General features: G+C 35.0%; 2 protein-coding genes across 2 annotated transcripts in view; one reads left to right on the forward strand and one right to left on the reverse strand.

Annotated features, from left to right (window-relative positions):
• Nucleotides 1-20,201, reverse strand: part of LOC142979199 (neuropeptide CCHamide-1 receptor-like) — a 215,115-nt gene that overhangs the window by 53,255 nt on the left and 141,659 nt on the right. Inside the window, exons 3-4 of the mRNA XM_076124006.1 lie at nt 5,666-5,868; nt 358-584 (exon numbers count right to left, since the gene is read on the reverse strand). Of these exons, the coding sequence (XP_075980121.1) occupies nt 358-584; nt 5,666-5,856 (418 nt within the window). The 5' untranslated portion in view covers nt 5,857-5,868. The remainder of the gene's footprint in view (nt 1-357; nt 585-5,665; nt 5,869-20,201) is intronic.
• On the forward strand, nt 16,698-17,568 carry LOC142979606 (uncharacterized). The gene is made up of 3 exons (XM_076124636.1): nt 16,698-17,097; nt 17,203-17,456; nt 17,533-17,568. Exons 1-3 carry the CDS (start codon nt 16,698-16,700, stop codon nt 17,566-17,568), a joined length of 690 nt encoding a protein of 229 aa, XP_075980751.1.

Genomic DNA, 20,201 nt, shown 5'->3' on the forward strand with positions numbered 1-20,201 from the left:
GGTCTCATAATTGTAACATTGCCAATTTTTTGTAAAACCTATCCTAGAGTCAAATTAAAATAATAATGTTGATTTAATTTGCTTCTAATATTGTCCTTTAATCAGAAGAGTTCCTTTATGACGTTTAGAGTTCGTCTTACTTTTTCGTAAATATAATGCAATCAAAAGACCTAATACTAGTTAGGTTTACAAATTAAGTGACAATTGTAAAAATCCTACTAACTCATTCTTTTTTTAGACCAGTAGTAGAAGTCGGACAATTAAGAATTTGCTGAATCGGGGTTTAAAGACACTGCAAAAAACTACATCCATGTTCCAAATCACATTCCTATTCAACAGCTAGAATACTCCACTAACCTGTAGCATGCAGTTTCCTCAAAGGGTCCACGATAGCGAAGTACCGGTCAGCCGACAAAGCGGTCAGGGTGAACACTGACACGCCGATGCTGACGTCCTTCGCGGCCTCAGACACACGGCACACCGTGGCACCCCACGGCCAAGACTCCACAGTGTACACAATAGAGGTGAATGGCACGCAAGTGATGATCACTAGCAGGTCTGCGAGGGCCAGGGAGAGGATGTACCTGGAAATAATGATTTATCATATTTTTATATACTAGGTTTTACCCGTGACCGATAATTATTTGTGATATTATTATATAACTAGCTAGCTAGCGACTTCGTCAGCGTGGTTTGTGACCTACGACAGAATATTTCCTATTTTCTATCCCCTTGGGGGTGGAATTGATCAGCAGATGTCTACGTTATAACCAGCATGCCAAATGTCAGCCCGATCCGTCCAGTGGTTTGGGCTGTGCGTTGATAGATCACTATATCAGTCAGAAAGTCACCTTTGAGCTATATATATTTAGATTAAATGTATGGATTTGAGTGAGGCAAAGGAAGTTTGTAAAGATCGTACCCAGTGGCGTTCTTTGGAAAAAAACGTGATATTTTGTCTGTATAAATTCCATTTGATACGCTGATACTAGTTTTATTATAGTAAAACCGTGCTTTTATAGTTAATTCTATATCTTCTATACCTATTAAATTTCTAAAAGCATAATAATGTCAAATAAATGTATAATATGTTTTTAGTTCGTCCATTATAAAGGTTTTAAAAATAAATATAGAATTAATTTTGAAACAAAATACATGTTTTAAGAAAAGTACCTAACATGAATAAAAGTACAACTAAAAAATGTATTTGTCTTACTTAATAATTATTGAAGCTTAGTTTCAACAAAAGTTAAACGCAAACCGTTTTTAATATAATTCGGCCTCTTATACGAAGTCGAATTCAAATATTCTTTGTTTCAAACTAAAACATGTAAAAAATTTCATTACTTTTCATTGTAAAGCTTCAATGGTTTGAAAAAAGTATAATTTATTTCTATTTAATTTATTCGACCGTGTCAAAGGCATTTTGTCAATACGAATCTGTCTATTTGGCTACTAAGCGGCTTATTCGCCAAATAGAAGCAAGAAATCGGGCTTATGTATACAGTTTCCTACATACATGTTAGAAAGTCTTCTCGTGTATACATAATACGAAGATTAACGTTTACATAAGAATGAAACGTCTGCGTTTGTACATTTATCATATAGAAGACGAAATATTGAATAACGAGTGACGTCACAACATTATATCAGTCTAAATTTTTCTCTACTAGTCGGCTTCCAGTCTCACCGGATGCAGCTGATTTACCAGTATTTTTACATGGAGCGACTGCATATCGGTCCTCCACAACCCAGTTACCTGTGTTATAACACGATACCCTTCGGTAAGACTGGTTGTCAGACTTTCAAGCTCAATCAACTCTGCGTGGACTAACGAACTTAGTTTTGTAGCTTCTGAATTCTGAAAAAAAAAACATAGTTCACGCTCATTTGATTCTTAATTTTTCGAACATAAGTTTTCTGATATTACTCTTTAAAATTATAATTATTTACAGTTCGCAGAAATGAATCGAATCAGAAATGAGGAGATCCGCAGGAGAACCAAAGTAACCGATATAGCCCTAAGAGTTGCGAACCTCAAGTGGCAGTGGGCAAGGCATATAGCTCGCAGAACCGACGGCCGATGGGGCAGAAAGGTTCTGGAGTTGCGACCACGAACCGGGAAACGTAGTGTTGGCAGGCCCCCCACAAGATGGACCGACGACCTGGTAAGGGTTGCCGGAGTCCGAGGGATGAGGGCGGCCCAGGACCGGTCCTATTGGCGCTCGATGGGGGAGGCCTTTGTCCAGCAGTGGACGATTCCCGGCTGAGATGATGATGATGATGATGACAGTTCGCAGATCCGGCCTTTTAAAATTTCACATATTTTTGAAAAAAATGTCGATCAGTCTCACCCATGTCGGTTCGGACTTATATGATAGACATCCAATTATTAACTGTAATAGATGATGTAAAGGGATGAATGTAATTAAGGTAAGGACCTTGAGTTAATAACAGCACTATTTCAGAATTTTTCATGAAAATTTAACAAAATAATTTAAAATATATTTTAACTAAATTTAAAGTTCCACTTGATGTTCTTTTCAGAGTATAAAAGACATAACAAACTAAAGTTAGGGCAGCGTTTAAAGCGCGAACTAGCAAAGCCTTCTCTTTGAATAAAGTTTTATTCAAGGAGAGAATACGGGGTATAACACTTCACAGAATACGCTGAACTATAGTAGAAAAGTTCATGGCTGTTTGAACTCGGTTGAACATTTAATGTAGTTAAGCTAACAAAGCGCGGTTATTTTATAGATGGGTGGGTTTGTGTTTGAACTGGTTTGTCTTATTTAGCAACTGTCGCGGTAAAAGGCCATCTATTACTGTCCGACTGCCTCCCTGGCGCAGTGGTTTAGGTGGTCAGCACGCCACCACCAGCGTGTCGTAAGGTCGTGGGTTCGATTCCCACATCGAGCTTTCTGTCCGTTGTGACTATATTTGTAAAAGTCCCTACGACATTAGCATTTTAAGTGGGGGAGATGTCTTTAAAAAACTAAGTAGCGTATGGAAATGCCGATTACGTGTTTGTGGACTTAATGGAATAAGAGTGTTTCGATTTTTTATTTCCCAAAGTGCTACTCGTCATGTTTTAATTTATTTAAAATTATTATATTATAAGCCCCCAATATAACGTGTTCGACGTAAGGTAATAATAAACTTTATTCCTACAAGGAACCAATAAATCATGACCAAGAACAGTGAAATATTTACACACATATAACCTCCGTTTTCAACGTAATTGATGATGTAAACATTGCATTTCATCTACTTGCACCTATATTCTATAGTAATTATATTCATATATTCATGGGAGCTTTTATCGACATTTGATATAGATAAACTGCAAGCTTTGCATCAAAATGTAAAGTGCTTTCCCTCATAAATCATTCTAAGTGAAAAATGCACTTTGACTTTTCAAACGTTAAATATGCTCTAGTTACGTCGTGTGTTTATCCATTGCATTATAGAGAGTACAGTCAAAAGCAAAATTATGTAATACACCTTCTCGCTTGAAATTATCAATGTAATTGTCGTTGACAACAAGAAATTGGACGTGGTTTTGCAAACTAGAACCAACACACACAGGATAAAATTAAGCTATAAGTTTCAGTCTGTAATTTGACTGCATTTATCGCACTTTAGCACCCCACTATAGGATCATGCCATTTTATGAAATCATAGACAATATATTGATAAGGCATAACGATGCCAATTTGAGTTTTGGTCAGTGTGGAAAAGCTAAAAAAACTTATGTGGGATGGTACTTACCTAAATATGTAACTACGTCCAATTGTAAACTTAATATGCCGTAGTAATTTTATCATTTTCAACGATAAATATACTTTTGAAAATGTGGCAATGTACAAATATTTCGACGCTAACTTTATCTTTTTAAATTTAATATACATTCCTGTTATACATAAATTGTAGTAATTGTAGTATACATTCCTAGTATTTGCTGTTTTAATTTTTTTTATTACGTCTTCTGAAATATAGTACTTTTGGCATTACCTATATCTTGTTTATATTTAAAAAAAAACAATGCAATGAAAATTTACATAGAAATAGGAAGCAACATTTCTAAACATGGACTATAGAACACCATAGATAATATATGTCCACTTAATATTTAAGTACAAATTACATCAGAAAGTCTTGTTAATCTGTTCATTAAACTGACGAGGGTCATAATAAAGCGCTTTTAGTTAAACCTCTGAGTTATTCCACGTTCTATAATCGTAATATAGATAAAGTAGCAAAGTTTTAACTCATGCCATTGGTTTATGGAGATATCGACTGATTTATACCATTAGAATCCTACTAATATTATAAATGCGAAAGTTTATGAGTATGTGTGTATGTTTGTTACTCTCACGCAAACACTACTGAACCGATTAAAATAAAATTTAGTATGTAGGTAGCTGAAGACCCAGAATAACACATAGGCTACTATTTATCCCGGAGTTCTCACGGGATCGGGATTTTCACGGGAAGGGTTTCCACGTGGATTAAGTCGCGGGCGGCTTCTAGTACAGTGTAAAAAATGTCTGCCGAATTGAGAATAATAGAAGCGGAGATGACACAATTGCACTATTGTACCGTTAATGTAAGAGGTGGTAGTCATTAACAAAGGCTTATTACCATCCCATGCGTGACAAGGTGCTTCTCCCAGAGCGAAGGGAAGATTAGGCTTCGACCACTCTTACTGTGTGCAAGATAGCATCCCTTAAGTTTCAAGCAAGTAAGGTCATTGTTTCTTCACCGTGAGAATGAGTGATATTAAAATTTGTATTTAATACACGCAGCTTTGAAAAAGTTATTGTTTGAGAGTTGCATTAGTTTTGTACCTTTGATGCATAGGAGACAAGAAGAGTTATCTATATAATGTGAAAGTGTAAAATGTATGTACCCAGTAAATGCAATTTAAGCATGCGATTTGCGCGATTCATTTCAATTTATAAAAAGATCAAACGGAAGTAAAATCAGGAGATATTGATATGAAATTCTTATCCAATAAGTTCATACTTAAACGTCATCTTCAATTGAAGACAATTTAGCTTCGCGTTTCGCTTCCTTAAACCGTTTCTATAGACGTTTAATATTCGCTGAGCGAACTTAAATTGTGACAGGCTAGTTTAATAAAGTCCATTGTTACCGGAATCTTCAATGATCTTACAGAATGCTAGAGAAGTTTTATTTATATGTTAAGATTATTGTTTCGTTTTGGTTAGTTAAAGATAGAACTTTAAAAAAAAGTAAGTATACAGAAAGCATTTCTTTGAAAGGAAATGATGGCCCAGGAAACGTATTTAGTAAACAGTCGTCACAGAAGATTATTTTACATACAGTAAGTACTTATGTGTTTTTGAAAAAATAAGTTTATTCGATTTGTGATTCACATGGTTTTACTTAAACGAACGTGGTATAAAAATAACAACTTCCGTGGTAATCAAACATACCACGGGAGTTGTTATTTCACTAGACTATTCCACTAGTTTTATCACTAGATATGAAAAGATCTACTTTTCAAATCTAGTGTCATAATGTAAAAATTCCCAAACATGCACTTGAACATCTTCGAAGCGAGAGCAAGGAGGATTCCCTTACCCTGCAATGGGACACCATTTTTTAAAGATATATCTAGATAAAAAGGTGTACTCACGTATTAGGCACATTCCTCATAGCTTTATGTCTAACAAACACGGCGACCAGCGTCCCGTTGCCGACCACTCCGATGACGAATATGAGAGCAAATATGAGCGGGACTATGTACGTCTCCGGTCGCTCGTAGTACGGCTGGTAAGACTCGGAGCTGTTCAGCATATCGTCGTATGTATCGTTGTATTCTTCCATTGTGCATATTATCTGGAACAAAAGAGTTATTATTTAGTTAAGAATTCAATACTTACTTTTATTTCAAAGCCATATTCTTTAGTTTACAGGTCAAACTTTATTTTAAAGCCCGCGTATCTAGGCAAGTGAATTGTTTCAATGTAGTGTGTGCGGCGCCCATAGCCAGTTGCGCCCACCGGTCGGTAAACGATCTGTGGGTTAAGCAACCATTGGCGCGGTCATTCCATAGATGGGTGACCGCATAGTGGTATTTGAACTCTCCGTCTCCGTGCTTTGGAGGGCACGTTAAAAGGCGGTCCCGGTTGTTGTCTACTAAGATAACAGTAGTTAAGCTACGTCAAAGGCCTCTCGGGCGGCTTGAACAACTTTGACACTAGGTTGACCATACGACAAACAAACAGTGTGTGCTATTTGCCAAATGCTCAATCTAGTTTAACCTTATTTGTTTTCCTGTTAGAGCGTAATCAAGTAAAAATAAAGGTTACTTTTGCTTGTAGATATAATAATAGTAGCTCTTGATTGCAACTTTATAGAACAAGCAGCTTATTTTGTTCGCCAGTTATAATCTAATAGTCTGCTCTAACGCAACTAATCCATGTGCCACCTGTGGAAGTGTAGGTAATGGTTATAGTACTGTATAGTTACTATATAGTTTCATCTACCTCTGAAACATAATGATGTAAATCGTACAAGAACTAAACCGAAACCGGTATTTTAAGAACACATTCATAATCATTCATATTTTTTTTGTCAAACATTAAAGTGGAACGTGAAAATGAAACAGGAAAACAAAATGGTTTTTAAACCCTTCCCACCATGTTAATGAGATACAGGGAATCGTAAATGATTCTATTAAATTATGGCCTTTGTTATCAAGTGAAAGGCTGTATATTATAGCCACAATATGGCAATTTAAAGGCCATGCTTTGCAGATTATTTCTCTGTTTTTGAGTAAACAAACATACACACGATGGAAAACATGAAACTTATTTAATGTATAATAGAATACGGGAATTAACGCGAACACGCATTTTACCTTAAAATGCCTAACGTTTCGGCGCAGGTTGCAATCGCGTTAATTCCCGTGTTCTATTATACATTAAACATGCAACGCGAGGTTTTAAAAGTTATGATGAAACTTATTTAATGTCACTTTAGTTATGAGTCGCATAAACTTTTACGAAAGCCGAGCTTTCACTCGGCATAGTAGCTGAATACACTAATATGTTTTTTCATCACAGTGTTTTTTATCTAAGTGTTCCCTTTATCACACGTCGCCGCATCGTTCCGATTACTTAAAATAGCCACAGAAATTGTCCTTTCTCTGAAACTTCCTTCAGTTTTACTGATCTTGAATGTTTTCAACAAACTATCCTGCATTTGAAAGTTATAGCATAGTTAAATCATTTCGATTATTAATTCCATTGTAAGGCAATGTACACAGTTCCATAGCATCTTTTGCCAGGGTCAATGCACTCTCCATAGTAACCCATTTCGGCATAAAACGATGCCAGCGGGAAATTATTGCTTTTGCCTTTAACACGTAAATGTATAGAGGTTTTATTATCATTTCACCACTGGAAACAAGGTTTTGTAGGCTCTATAGCACTCGTGAGATGAAGCAATTAATTACAATATTATAATGGTATATGTATATATGTAAATAGAATGGATAATAATCATATATGCCGTGTTTTAAAGGTTCCGTACCCAAATGGTAAAAATGGGACGCTGTTACTGAAACCTCATTGTCTGTCTTTCAAAGGCTGTATCTCGTCAACAGTGATAGTTAGTCAATTAAATTTTTCGCAAATGATGTATTTATTTCTGTTGCCATTTTAGTAACAGAACAGATGCGATTTTTTCGTTATAAATATTAATTTATGGATATAAAAACTCATGTTTAATACTTATGCTTAATTTTAAACTTATTTTGTCACGAAATATTTAAGAGTTAAAAGTCGTTTAATACTATATGTAATTCAGACTGTCTGTCTGTTTGTATGTTACGTTTTTACGGTTTAGCTGCTAAATCAATTTTTTCGAAATTTAGGATTGTGATAGACGAAGTACTGCGCCTCCAGAAAACACTACTTTAAAGCCTGAATGGGGGATGAAAGTTTAATCCCGAGCAGGCTTTGCGTGTCCACTATAAGTGTCAAAAATGCTTTTTTCAAATGAGACTTGTCAAAACAAAATTTATTATTTAAAATGTAACAGCTTGCACAAATGTGTTTAATAAAAGAATAATCGTTTCAGTAAAACTTATAATTACTCGTATATTTGAAAAACTAATTAGAAACCTTATGCAAATGATACTTGTTTTTTGTACCTGAGATTTAACATAAAGTTTTCACATGAGTTCGTATAAAGTTTATTCTAATTAACATTTCATCCCTTGTTTTATTGTGGTGGTTAATGAAACTATTCGAATTTGAAAACTTACTTTTATATGGTAATGTCATTTAAACAATTAATATTGTTACTTCTTGTAATTAAGGTTTTGCGAATATTTTTCTGAATGAAAGTATTTTTATGACGTCAAACAGCCTCTGCCACTATCGACTACCGACAACCGGCTAGCTATCGACATCTGCCATTTAGAATGTACTGTCTAAAAAGTTTTCAGAGGCGCTGATCATATTTTCATACAAAATTTCTCGATGACAGGTCGGTTGTCGGTAGTCGATAGTAGTACAGAATCGAGCTACAGCAGACCGTATCTGCCTACCTATATTAATACAGTTTATGAACACTCAAGCAACTGCAAATGAGAAAACCTTATTCCCGGTTTCCTAACTAAATTAAGCGGCAGTTTATCCATTCAATAGCGTTTTTTTATATAAATTTAAACGTTTGAATAGACAAACTACCGCTACATGTACCTTAGAAACCGGGAGTTAGAGACAAGATTAATTAAGTTTTCTATCGAATATTTTCTGATTTTACTTCACAATTTTAAAACTATACAATTTTACTTTCTCAACCAAAACAATTTTAATAAACTCAAGAACATAAAACCTAAATCTGACACAATTTCTTAGTGTCAAAAATATAAATTTTTCTTCACGTTACAGCAACAAACTTGAGGTACATATTCTCGAACAGATTTACGACCAAATATAAGGTACTGTATAAATTGGGTGGTTTTGTAGAAACAAAATTAAATGGATGTTGGTGACGCGCGTCGCGTGACAGTGCGTGACGTCATCAAGCTTCGATGGATTTAACGCTTTTCGGGAGTTCTATGTTTGTAGAACATTTTTTTCGTCTAAAAATAGATGGTATTATCGAAAGGATTTCCTTAACGAGTTGTTTGTTTAAGCGTTTTTTATGTTGCTGTATAGGAAATTGAGGTGATGAGATTGGATTAAGGATTTATAGAAATTGTGTAGAATATGGGAATATTTTTATATGAATACTACAAGTAATTATAAATGGTTAAAATTTAACAATTTGTGTCCTGTGTCTTTCATAATTATTCATCTTTTCGAACAAGATTTACTTGATAACGATCAACACACAAATGAATGCTTTGTTGTTGCAATCAGAACAAGTGTCCTGTAGCTCGCTATCGCTGTAGCTCTTCTCTATACCTATCGACTACCGACAACCTAATCATCTAAAAATGTAGTTTGGATATCTGATCAGCGCCTCTTACGGGCGTCGTAGAAACTATTTTGGCAATACATACTAAATGTCAAACTTTTGATATTCGATGGTACCAACTGTAGAGAATCGCGTTACTAAAACCTGTTTCTTAATTCTATTTGCAAACATTCAGTTTGTAGAAATAAGTGTATGAATGTTTGATACAGTTTCATGTAGCAGTAACCATTATTTTCTCAAATTAAACCATTAACAATAAATAAAGAAGAAAAGTCCCCATTAGTAGTAAGAAATACGATTTTCTAGAGGTATTTAAACTAATTTATAAACAGGACATTTTAATAAATTACTTTTTTGTTCGAACTCAAGTTCAACGAACACTTTCATACCAACCTTTATAAAACACCACATTATTCACTGTAATATAACACAAGATACTTATTTAGTGCTTTAAATCAGCCTCAAGTTTTCGTTATAACTAGGGTTGTAACAAAACTTTAAGCCGCATCAGCATAACTGCGGATTTTCCCTAAGAACTTACGTTTCTGGGCATTTTTTTAAAAAAGACAACTTTCGCACTAAGAATTGCTCTTGTGTCACGGGGACTTTTACAAACATACAAACAACGGTCACAAATCACAACCAGACCCGAAACAATTATTTGTGAGTCGCACAAATAATTGTTTCTTTCACTCCTTAGCGAAATTGAAAAGACAAAACACATTATAGCAGCTTTTTAACTAAAACAGGTTTATAGTGTGTTTATGAACAAGAGGGTAATTTTTTTTTAAGAATAATCACATGCTCTTAAACTCCGATACAACTTCGTTACAGCCCTAGTTGTAACATTAACTGAGAAGACAATTTATAACTATTAAGAAGAAATACAGCACAATATATTATTATAAAAGAGAATAAACCACTGTTAACGTTCTACATAACTTTAGTCACATATCTTTTCTTTTTGCTTGAAATTATTCATTATTTCTTATTTTTGGTTAGTTTCTAATGTATATTAACGTGTGTTATATTTGAAGGTGTAGCAAAGGTTATTGAGTAATTACTGTGTTTAGAGCAGTGACAGCCGAGTGGTATAATTTGGTACCTCCCATGTAAGTGGTCGCAGGTTCGAACCTGAGACCACGTGTGTTTATGTGTGTATTAGAAATAATTATAATCACTTCCAATGGTGAAGGAAAACATCGTGATGCAACCTTGCATGCCTGAGAGTTCTTTAGAACAGCCAGTTTCATTGAAACCAACCAACTGTGCAGGACTTTGTTTATAGTGGCCAAGTGTGTGCGCAATACACAGGTACACACTCTATATCTTTTCTCTCATAACCCGGTGGGACGGATAACCGACACGACCAGTGAGAGGTCAGGCGCAAGTCCCACGGCCTTACGTGCTCTCCAAGGCACGGAGGTCTTCGACCTAAACTTCCTAACTCCGGGCAATTTCTAAGGAATTCTTATCAGATAATCTCAGAAAAGACTTTTTGTACCCGGGATTCGAACCCAAGACCGACTGCTTGACACTACCGACCGCTCCACAGAGGCAGTCAACAAAAATATACAAGCTAGCCAAATATCTATACACATAATAGCAAAACTTATGACGTCATGGGACTTGATTCTACAATGGCGGATCAACAACAGAACGAGAGCATAAAAGTTCCATTCCCGCTGGTATACAAAGATTTGCAATCGATTTGTATTGAGTCGTGTGCTTTGATTGCGTACGTCGGTTTTATCGGGACGGTTTTATTTTATTTTGAAATACGAGAACACGTGGAGAGCTTCTCTTAGGTTTTTCAAGTGATTTGTGTGGAAAATACAAACTTGTTGTGCGAAATGATTAAGTATTTGATTAGTAGGTAAGATTAGCGCAAACCGTGCGCTTGTGCGGTTTTATGTGATGTTGTATTAAGATATTAGTTGATTTATTCAATAACAAATAATAATAATAATTTTAAACAAATATTCAAATAATCACTTTCTCATATCGGATCTTAAGTTATCGAGATTAGTATTTATAATTCAAATTCTTATATTAAAACCAAAATGTTCGCAAAGTTTTGACTATCATAAGCATATTGTTATAAGCTTGCGTGAATATATTTATATTATTTACTCTACAATACGAGACAATCGTATTACGGTACTTTAATGCAGATTTCATAAGAGATTATGTATGATTTGGAATAGAAAAGGGCAAGATAAAGATTTTCACAGTCACCTGAAAAGAAATACTCTTTAAAATAATGCACTTGCGTAATATACATGTATCTACCGAATAAAAGTAAAAAACAGCCAAATTATTTCCATTTTTTTGCAATGTCGATATTTTAATAACCATCTAATCGTACATTATATTTAAATAACTTCATATTACCATCGGGAATAGGTTGTAAAATACAGATGAATCTCCAGCGATTTTCTCATGTTTATGACGATATAACTTTAAATTACACTCGACAAATTATAATTGGGTTATGTACTACAGTAATAAACTTATTATGTAACACGATTGGTATAAGCATTTGACTCCCACGCAAGTGGAAAGTTCGAGATAAAGAGCTTTTTTGTATTACGTCTGTGGATCAGTGGTAATAAAGGTCACTATACTGTTTCTACACACGATGTAACGTGTGTTTGATTCCCATAAATATTAAGGTACCTGGGTCAAATATGGCCAGCCGAAACATATGGCCACATACCTTAATTCCAAACCTCATGCATGTTTCACTTCAACCGACACGAGGCGAATAGCAGGGCGCTATAAGAGTTGACAGGTACACCTTTCGGATCCATGCAACAATTTATGGTCGCGGTACAATATTTCTTGTTTGAGAATTGTATGTGGCCATATCTTTCGGCTGGACATATTTGACCTAGGTACCTCTTTACGACCCACAATTAATGTTTACTTAGGGTCTGATTGTTTTCTGCGTCGGTTTATTATACAATCACAGGTTGGATTAAGTCATCTTGACTCAAAATGGTAAAAAACCTAAGTGTTTTTTAAGTAAATTTAAATTTTAAACCATCTTTTTAAGTATAATAATTCTCAAAAAATCATGTTTCGTTAAAGTTGTTTACAGCTCATTCAAAGCTTGTACCACCTCTAATTTGGGATTTAAAGCCAGTTGTGGGATTTTAACAGATTGAAATGTTATGTAATTGTGTATGAAATAAACAACTTTATTCGTGGAAAATATACGTAATGTGTTACTTAATTCGATTTCGGAGAACTATTTAAAGAAGTTAACTATATTGAGTATTTGTTCTGAGCCTGGATGTTTATACAAGTATAAATCTAATAATATAATAATAATAATAATAAGCCCGCAGGGCACCTCGAGGCGAGGTGACGGGGAGTAGCGACCCCGCGGTACCTGAGTGCTCTAGGGGGAAGTCACCCTTCCTCATCTCCGGCTTGCCTTAGTTGGCTGGTCGGAGTGAAAACTGACGAGGAAGCGGTCCCCCGCCTCTGGCTTGCCTTTATTGGCCGTCCAGCGTGGAGTCGCAAGGGCAGAGCTCCCACTCTGCTCGGAGGACGGATGCTGAGCGTAAGTGGCTAGTGGGCCAGTGATGCCGGACCCTCAGGGAGCAAGTGATCTGAGTTTAACGTCCAGCGAGGCCTCTCCGTCCTTCAGCCGCTCACGTCCCTGTTGCCCCCTTGTTGCTATTTATGCGACTTGTTTAGGGTGGCCCAGTTTGTGAGTTGGCAAGTCTCTGCCTGCCATTTTTACATGTTTTCAACATTGTTATCGGCAGGCGCCATAGTCCCCATAGATCCCCTGGTTTCCAGTCCATAAACACCCCATCCCAATAGCCCAAGTAGTTTTTTTTCCCATTAGTTTTGCCATAGTTCCACACAGTCCGGTGAATGTCCTTGGGTGCATTTTATAGTGTAAACAGGGATAATCACCGGATTGTGACACCATACATTTATTTAAAGATTAAAGCCGTCTAAAAAGGGCCTCTACGTGTTGGCTTCGGCCCCACGCACGCCTTCCAAATGTCCGGGACTCTGTAGTCCCGAGATATAAAAGAGACGCACATAATAATAATAATATATAATTTTATCTATATAAGTATGTATTTAAAAGTATATAAGTATGTTTATCAGTTATTTGGTTACCATAGTACAAGCTCTGCTTAGTTTGGAATCAAATGACCGTGTGTGAGTTGTTCAAGAATATTTATTTATTTATTAAAACATGACTTAAAGCAAATAAACTGGAAAAAGAAAAAATATTGGTAATCGAGTTTTCAACTGGAAGCGTATACTACACTTTTCGATCAACCTGCAAAACATTACCAGACTGAATTACACAGCCCATCAGTAAAAGCACTCAAACAAATTCGCGGTCCTCCCCTAATCTCCTATCCATTATTAAGACGTTCATACATTACCCTTGTACTTATTCATCCAATTCCGTCGTCTTCCAATTGTGTATGCCATTGAAGCGGTAAATGACTTTTGCTGTTAGGAAAATATTCGTAGCTAAATGCCTACGGCGTAGATCGATCGGTCTACGCGGCTACGGAGTGCTACGAACACGATTGATGCGTGACTGAACTTTTATTTGCTCTTTTTTTTTCGTTGCCTTGTGGTTTGTTTTGGACAGTGTGCAAAACTAGCCGTTCGGTGACTATTGTTCACTGAATGAACTAAAATTTCAGTATTTCGAAAGCGTTTTTTGAAAGAGACGTCGAATTTCTGCATTGCCAAAAATTTCAAAAGAAAACAATATTACTACCGTCCGTCGTCCTGAGGAAATTGGAAGGATAAGCTGAATACGGAAACCAGATTGTTTTTCCCAAAGGTAAAATAATAAAGACATTTGAAAACTCATTGACTAAATAAGTAATTAACCAAAACAGATTATAACTAAAATTATCTCAAAACAAGGGGAAAGTCATGGCCAAGGGAAAATATAAAAATCCGTACACATTAGCGTCTGTAAAACGACTGCTTCTTGAACGTAGACATTATTATAAGATGTCCACGTGCCTCTAATTTTCTATCAGGGAAACCACTCCTAGCCTAAAAATGAATTGTTGCAGATTAAACATACAAATTATAATATCTCGACGAACCAATACTTATTTTGCCTAAAAAGGAGATTACATTCTAATTTTGGGGAACCTTACATGCCACTAACACTTAGGGATTTGCAAAAAAAAACTGCGTAATGGAATCACCATAAGCGAATGGCCAATGGGCAAGCATACACTTAGTTAGCATATAACATAAATGCTTGCAAAATGCTTAGAAAACGTCGCCACACCAGTTGCCAACGTAAAAGTTACTTAAATACAAAGTCATTCAATGAGTACAGTCGTTTGTGAAGTAATAAACTGGAAAATATCCATAACTTGATAGCTCTTAACTTTTAAGGGGTAATTCTCAAGGCCCTTAGCATAAAACGTGAACAAGGAAAAGTTAAGCGGACTTTTTTATTACTTTATTAATTGTATAAAGTTGTGTTACAGATTTTACATGATTTTGAGGACAGATTTTGTGAGAAAATTGCTACCAAAATGGATTAATGTAGGTATTTTTAGTCCCCATTTAATGTGATTATTAGTAAACTCAAGGCCTAACAGCTCCCTCGTTGGAAGCAGACCCTTGCTCAGCAGTGGGGCATTAAAGGGTTTCAAAAATGGTAGAAGTTAACGCTTTTATATTCTATCGGCAAAATGTGTTTAATCACACATCAACACAGAAAAACTAAGAAACATATGTAATGTTTGTTAGTTTTTCTTACATGTCGAACAGCTCGACTAATTTAGATTAATCATTAAGGAGAGCGGTTGACTATACCCGTAAAAGTAGGTTACTATATTCAACAACAAATCAAAATGGGCCTGGCTCAAAAGTCAGAATTTATTTTCTTACATCTACAATCGAATCAGAGCCCCAGTGATAAAATTCAGTGTTGGACTATTGGGACAACGGGCATTTTTTAATAAAATTCCATACTGCATACGTTTTTTAACGAATAAATTCAACTGGAATCCATTGCACGTAGTGGAATGTATCTCCGAAAATAGAAACTCGTTTGAAATATGGACGCGAGTGGCGACATCTGTGATTTAATTCGGAACTGACGGCTCTATGCTCTGTGCTCACGGTGAAAAAGTTAAAATGTAACATGTTGCACTAGTTTCAGTAACTAAAATAGTAAAAAAATACTTACATCAATAAATTGGGAAGTAAATAGAGACCTAGAAAATAAAATTAACTGTTTTAAGACAAATTTTCATAACTTTTTATCTTTATCTTTTACAACTAGAATAGACTTCAAAAAATATAAGGTGCAAATAGTATTAGGTCATAGTAATTAGATTCAACAAGTAGTTTAAATTTAAACAATGTATGCCTTAAATCTTCAAATCACCTAAAAAAATGTTTGATCGATCGAAGATCATTCGACTCGTAAAATAAAATGATAAACTACGTCACATAGAATCTCACGAAAAAAATCCTCAGCGCCGAAGTTCCCAATACTTTACATATATTTACTTACACAAAATAAAATATATTCGCACCAGCTCTAACAAAATCCCGCGGCACACTGCGTAAACTAAAATAGTAAGCCTTTGGGACTCTCGAGGAACTCACGGTCCTCTTAGATAGGGGTGACGAAAGTATAACCATATCTATCGTAATAAATCTGACGTTTATGGAGAATATTTCTACTCTTATTTCCTTGGCAGTGAGTAAACGTAGCGACCCTAATTTTTTGTTGGAGAATTGCCCTTGACATAATTTTTTCACTGTCTTGTTGACTTGCCGTATTTTTACTTCTGTCATATAAGATAGTCTTTTTTGTTATGATATGCTCTCTATAATAATAAGATGATTATACTAAATATCTTTCAAACTAGCATTTAGCTTTAAAATTGCAAAGTCCAAATCATTAAGAATTTAGTTCCAAGCTACCTTAAAAGTCAAAATATTTCGTCTTCATATTTCATTACGAATTTTGTTATAAACAGAAGAATTAGCTAAAATTAAATCATTCGGCGCGTGACCACTGTACGAACAACACGTATTTGCTTAAATAAAATTTTCATATATCGTCAACATTTTTTAGAAGTCGATTCATATAAATAACTAAAATAACAATGTTGAAGTGTCACTCTTGTAACAGTCAGTTCTCTAACGGCGTTATTTGTGGAGGTTGTAAGAAACACTTTGACTTTGGGTGTGCGAACATGACGGAATCGGGTTGGAAACGATTAGGTGCAGAACGAAGATCGGCATGGAAATGTGTATCATGCAAAGACATTTCTCCGACATCATTACCTCCAAAAGAAGCTGTTACTCTCGAAGGTATTATGAATGAGATAAGAGAAATCAAAAGCCAACTCGTCAGTATACCTAAGATTTCAGAAGATATCAAGCACATGAGAGAGGAAATTTTAGACCTTAAGAGTTCATGCCAGTTTATCAGCGATAGAATGGATGACTTCAACGATAGGATTCTCAAAGCCGAAAAAGGCATAGAAGATATAGAACATAAGTGGGCTTTGTTGGAAAAGGAAGTACAGGAGCTTAAGCAGTATAATTGCAAAGAGGAGCAAAGATCCCGCCTTAACAACGTGGAGATCAAAGGTATACCTCAAGAAAAAAATGAAAATTAATTTAAAATCATCGCTAACATCAGTACCAAAATCGGTTATGAGGTGTCTAAAACCCAGATCAATTATGTGTTTAGAGTTCCTTCATACAATTCTAAGGAGAAGCCGATTATTATCAGTTTTATAAACAGATATATCAAAGAAGAATTCATCGCGAATGCACGCGCTAAGAAGTCACTTAAAGCAGATGATTTCGGCTACCACAACTCCTCCGAGAAAATCTATGTCAACGACCACTTAAGTGCCGATATGAAGATTCTATTAAACAAAACTAGAGAAGCCGCCAAAAAGAAAAATTTCAACTTCGTCTGGGTGAAGTACGGCAAAATCCATGTACGTAAAAATGATACATCACATACTATTATTATTAATAAGGTTCAGGATTTAAACAAAATTGTTTAAATTGTAGTATAATAAGTTTGCTGATATTTCATCAAAGTCTTAATGCTTCATTTGGTATAAAGTTCTCATGGGTTAACATTTATAATAACTTTTCCATTTTATATTGTATTTATTTTTCACTATTAAACTCCATTGCATGTAAAAGATTGAGCACTCCTGCTTTACGAACTGAGTCGTCATCGCGCGCCAACGCTTGCGCTAGCTGGCCTGTTGAGCTTCAAGTAAAAAATGCAATACATATTGCTATCTCGCTCGCACGGCGTTGTACGCTACCGCGGCTAGTTACTGAGAATGAGAGGTCTCATGTTTTGCACATTTTATCTCACTACTTCTGCGCTTTATTATTGTGGGTATTGGGTGAATTATGCTTTAGTGTTCTGGTTAAAATAATGTGCTTATCAGTATTTTATTATGGTCTTGAGATGTTGCTTGTTATGTTTTTGTGTATAAAATACAAAAATGGCTAGTTATAATACATTCCGTATTAATAGTTTATCTATTTTTTATCAAAATGTACGCGGTCTTCGCTCAAAAACATTGTCATTTTACCGAAATGTCTGCCTTAACTCATATCATATTGTAGTAGTGACCGAATCGTGGTTAACGCCTAGTATTAGCGATTCCGAATTGTTCGATAACAGATAGGTATGTGGTGTGGCGACGTGACAGAGAGTATGAACTTACTAATCAAACTCGTGGCGGAGGGGTACTAATTGCAATTCGAAAGGATATTCCTGCAAATATCAAATATAATTTTAATTCCACGGCAGAAGATCTTTGGATCGAAATACCTACCAATATTTCCCACCGTCACCAAAGCAATTTATTTATAGGGGTTCTATATTTGTGTAAGCAAAATACCGGTCTATCTTTTTCTTGTCAGCTTCAAAACTACATGTCTAAATTAGAGGAAAACGTTATTAATCATACCAACGACACCTTCCTAATATTAGGAGACTTTAATTTGAGCGGTATATCGTGGGATGACAATAAAACAACACCTATTATAGCGAGTACCCCCGATGAGCAAAGCTTTATAGATACATTGCACTATCTGAATTTACAGCAATTCAATCATGTAAATAATACATATGGTAGAATTTTGGACCTCGTCCTTTCTAACAGCACCGTTGAAGTGTCAAAATGTTCAGACCCATTAGTTCCAATTGACCCACATCACAAGGCTCTTTCTGTTCAAATTACAATTTCTAAACTAAGTTACTTGAAACCTGCACCTAGAACCAAATATTTATTCTTGAAAGGTAATTATACCGAAATAAACAACAGTATCAGTAATATCGATTGGTGTGGCAAATTCGCTGATATGTCGGTCGATGACGCGGTTGACTGTTTTTATTCTTTAATTATGCAACTTATTGATAAATATATCGTCAAACGATTGTCATATGATAACAATTCATTTCCCCCGTGGTATACACCTTCATTAAAAAAATGTATTAAAGAAAAACATAAGTACAATAAAAAATTCAAAGTTTACGGCAATCGGTCGGACTACGAGGCGTTTAAATTATTACGAGAAAGAGTTAAACGTTTAGAAAAACAGTGTTATGATAATTACATCAAATCAGTCGAGGAATCAATCAAGACTAATCCTAAATATTTTTGGTCTTACGTCAAATCACGTCGTAAGTCTTCAACTATACCAGGCTCCGTTGCATATGATGGCCAGCTAGCAAACACGGGTGATGCCATATGTAACGCTTTCTCTAGTTATTTCCACTCAACATTTTTGCAACCATCTCATACATCTACTCCCCTCACTATCTCTTCACATTCTCACAAAGATGCTGTATCAGATATTCACAAAGTGTATATAGACACCACAACAGTGACGAAACTTTTAAAATCACTAGATCTCGAAAAATCAGCAGGACCCGACTTAATACCTCCTCTATTCCTATATAATTGTGCCGACACCATAGCTATCCCCATCAGCATACTATTTAAGAAATCTGTTGCCGAATGCACTGTACCTTTGATATGTAAGAAGGCATTTATTTCGCCTATTCATAAGAAAGGATCTAAATCAGATGTTACTAATTACAGACCAGTCTCTAAATTATGCATACTATCAAAAATATTCGAAAAAATTATTTATAATCAAATTTACGCGGCTTTAAAAAATAGTTTTAACAATATTGTTCTTGTAATTATATACTATAATTACAAGAACAATATTAAACATAACAATATTAAATATTTATACAATATTGTTTATCAGATAATCTATAATAGTAATTGTAGATTGTTTGATAAACAATATTGTCCTCAATAATATAGATTATTAATAATTAGATTTAAGTTTTTAAATTGTATACCTTTTATATCTAGTCTCAAAAGTAAATAGGTTAGAATAAGAATAAATACTATAGTAATGTCGTCCTAAAAGGTAAATATAACTTTAATAATAATTCCATACTTTATAATAGATTTATAATAAATGTGTGTCGTACAATTTAAGAATGTTGTGCATGTCTGTAATTGGCATAAACATACGCCCTTGTATAACCTACAGAAAATATTGTAAATGTTGATGTTTATTCTGTTGACATGCCTCATAAATAAATAAATAAAAAAATAAATAAATAAATACTCAACTTGGATTCATGAAAGGTCGTTCTACAACTTCGAACCTCATTTTAATTAATGACTACA

This window comes from Anticarsia gemmatalis, chromosome 16, assembly GCF_050436995.1.
Source record: "Anticarsia gemmatalis isolate Benzon Research Colony breed Stoneville strain chromosome 16, ilAntGemm2 primary, whole genome shotgun sequence".
NCBI lineage: Eukaryota > Metazoa > Arthropoda > Insecta > Lepidoptera > Erebidae > Anticarsia > Anticarsia gemmatalis.

Excerpts from the sequence above, each read along its gene's own strand:
- LOC142979606 (XM_076124636.1), top strand. The coding sequence starts at position 16,698 with ATGACGGAATCGGGTTGGAAACGATTAGGTGCAGAACGAAGATCGGCA. Across the intron at positions 17,098-17,202 it reads TAACAACGTGGAGATCAAAG|TTCCTTCATACAATTCTAAG; the intron begins GTATACCTCAAG and ends ATGTGTTTAGAG. Across the intron at positions 17,457-17,532 it reads TGAAGTACGGCAAAATCCAT|TATAATAAGTTTGCTGATAT; the intron begins GTACGTAAAAAT and ends TTTAAATTGTAG.